Source organism: Coffea arabica, chromosome 6c (assembly GCF_036785885.1).
Source record: "Coffea arabica cultivar ET-39 chromosome 6c, Coffea Arabica ET-39 HiFi, whole genome shotgun sequence".
NCBI lineage: Eukaryota > Viridiplantae > Streptophyta > Magnoliopsida > Gentianales > Rubiaceae > Coffea > Coffea arabica.
The window spans coordinates 44,222,958-44,224,222 of record NC_092320.1 but is presented as its reverse complement, the minus strand read 5'-3'; the positions used below and the strand labels follow the sequence as shown (position 1 = coordinate 44,224,222).

Here is a 1,265-nt window from a genome sequence, read left to right as displayed (position 1 = left end):
ATGTACGAGGAAATTATCTATGGACCGGAAGATGCAATCCCTCTGGCCTCTAATAACCATGAAACCATTGTAATAGAAGTCATCACCTGTAACTACAAAGTGAAGAAGGGATACATCGACAATGGCAGCGCCATCGATGTGCTATACTACAAGACCTTCAAGGAGCTGCAGCTGGAGGACAGGCAGCTCATCCCAGTCCGAACTCCCTTGATCGGCTTTGCTGGCCCTCCGGTGAGGCCAGAGGGAATGATAACCCTTATGGTTACGGTGGGGGTGTCCCAAAAATGCCAAACTGTGCCAGTGAATTTCGCGGTGGTAAGAGAGCTCTCATCGTACAATATGATTTCGGGACGACCCACCTTGAACGCCTTCCGGGCTGTCTGCTCCACCTTGCACCTCAGCATGAAGTTCCCTACTCCTGCGGGGGTAGTCGAAGTGCTGGGGGATCCGAAGGTGGTTAGGACATGTTATATTGCAACTCTCAAGAGCAAGGAGAAATTGGTAGTTCAAACAGCTTGTTTGGAGCCTTGGGAACCCATGGAGAAAGGAGAGAGACTAGAAACGGATGAGGGGTTGGCCGAGCTACCCGTCCGCCCAGACCGGCCTAAGCGCACACACGGTTAAGATTGGCACTTGCCTAAACGAGCTGACCCGAACCTCTTTAGATTCTCTTTTAGAATAGTATGCGGAGATCTTTGCTTGGAGTGCTGATGACATGCTAGGGATCCCCACCGAACTGGTGGTTCACAGGCTGCAGGTGGATCCTAACGCCCGACCTGTGAAGCAGAAAAAGAGGAATTTTGTGCCCGAACGGAAGGAGGTCGTCAAAAGTGAGGTAGGCAAGTTGTTAGAGGCCAAGATCGTAAAGGAGGTCTACTACCCGACCCGGCTAGCTAACCCGGTGCTGGTCAAGAAGGAGGAAAGTTTTGAGTTTACTTACATGCAATGTTTTATATTGGTTTAGTACCATTGCCTACACCAAGTAAAGTTTATGGAAGGAACACGTAGTGGACGGGGACGTGGGCGCGGAAATAGACAACCCACACCGGATAGGGGTATTGGGGAAACCTCTACTGGACCTAACCCTGACCCTAATGTGCAAATCGCTGCCGCCATGCAGCAAATGACTAACTTGCTAGCACAAGTGGTGCAGCAACAAGGCCAGAATACAAACCCTAATCCTGGAAACCCTGGCAATCATGTCGAGAGCGAAGACAGAGCTCTCGAACGTTTTCAAAAGTTTGCTCCACCCAAATTCATTGGGG

At 50.4% G+C, this 1,265-nt stretch overlaps 1 protein-coding gene across 1 annotated transcript; it reads left to right on the top strand.

Annotated features, from left to right (window-relative positions):
- On the top strand, positions 1 to 964 carry LOC113735761 (uncharacterized). The gene is made up of 2 exons (XM_027262751.2): positions 1 to 619; positions 723 to 964. The coding sequence occupies exons 1-2, from the start codon at positions 1 to 3 to the stop codon at positions 962 to 964; spliced, it is 861 nt and encodes a 286-aa protein (XP_027118552.2).
- The last annotated feature ends 301 nt before the right edge of the window (positions 965 to 1,265 follow it).

Coding starts and splice junctions, on each gene's coding strand:
- LOC113735761 (XM_027262751.2), top strand. CDS start 1: ATGTACGAGGAAATTATCTATGGACCGGAAGATGCAATCCCTCTGGCC. Junction 620..722: donor CCGGCCTAAGCGCACACACG/GTTAAGATTGGC, acceptor ATGACATGCTAG/GGATCCCCACCGAACTGGTG.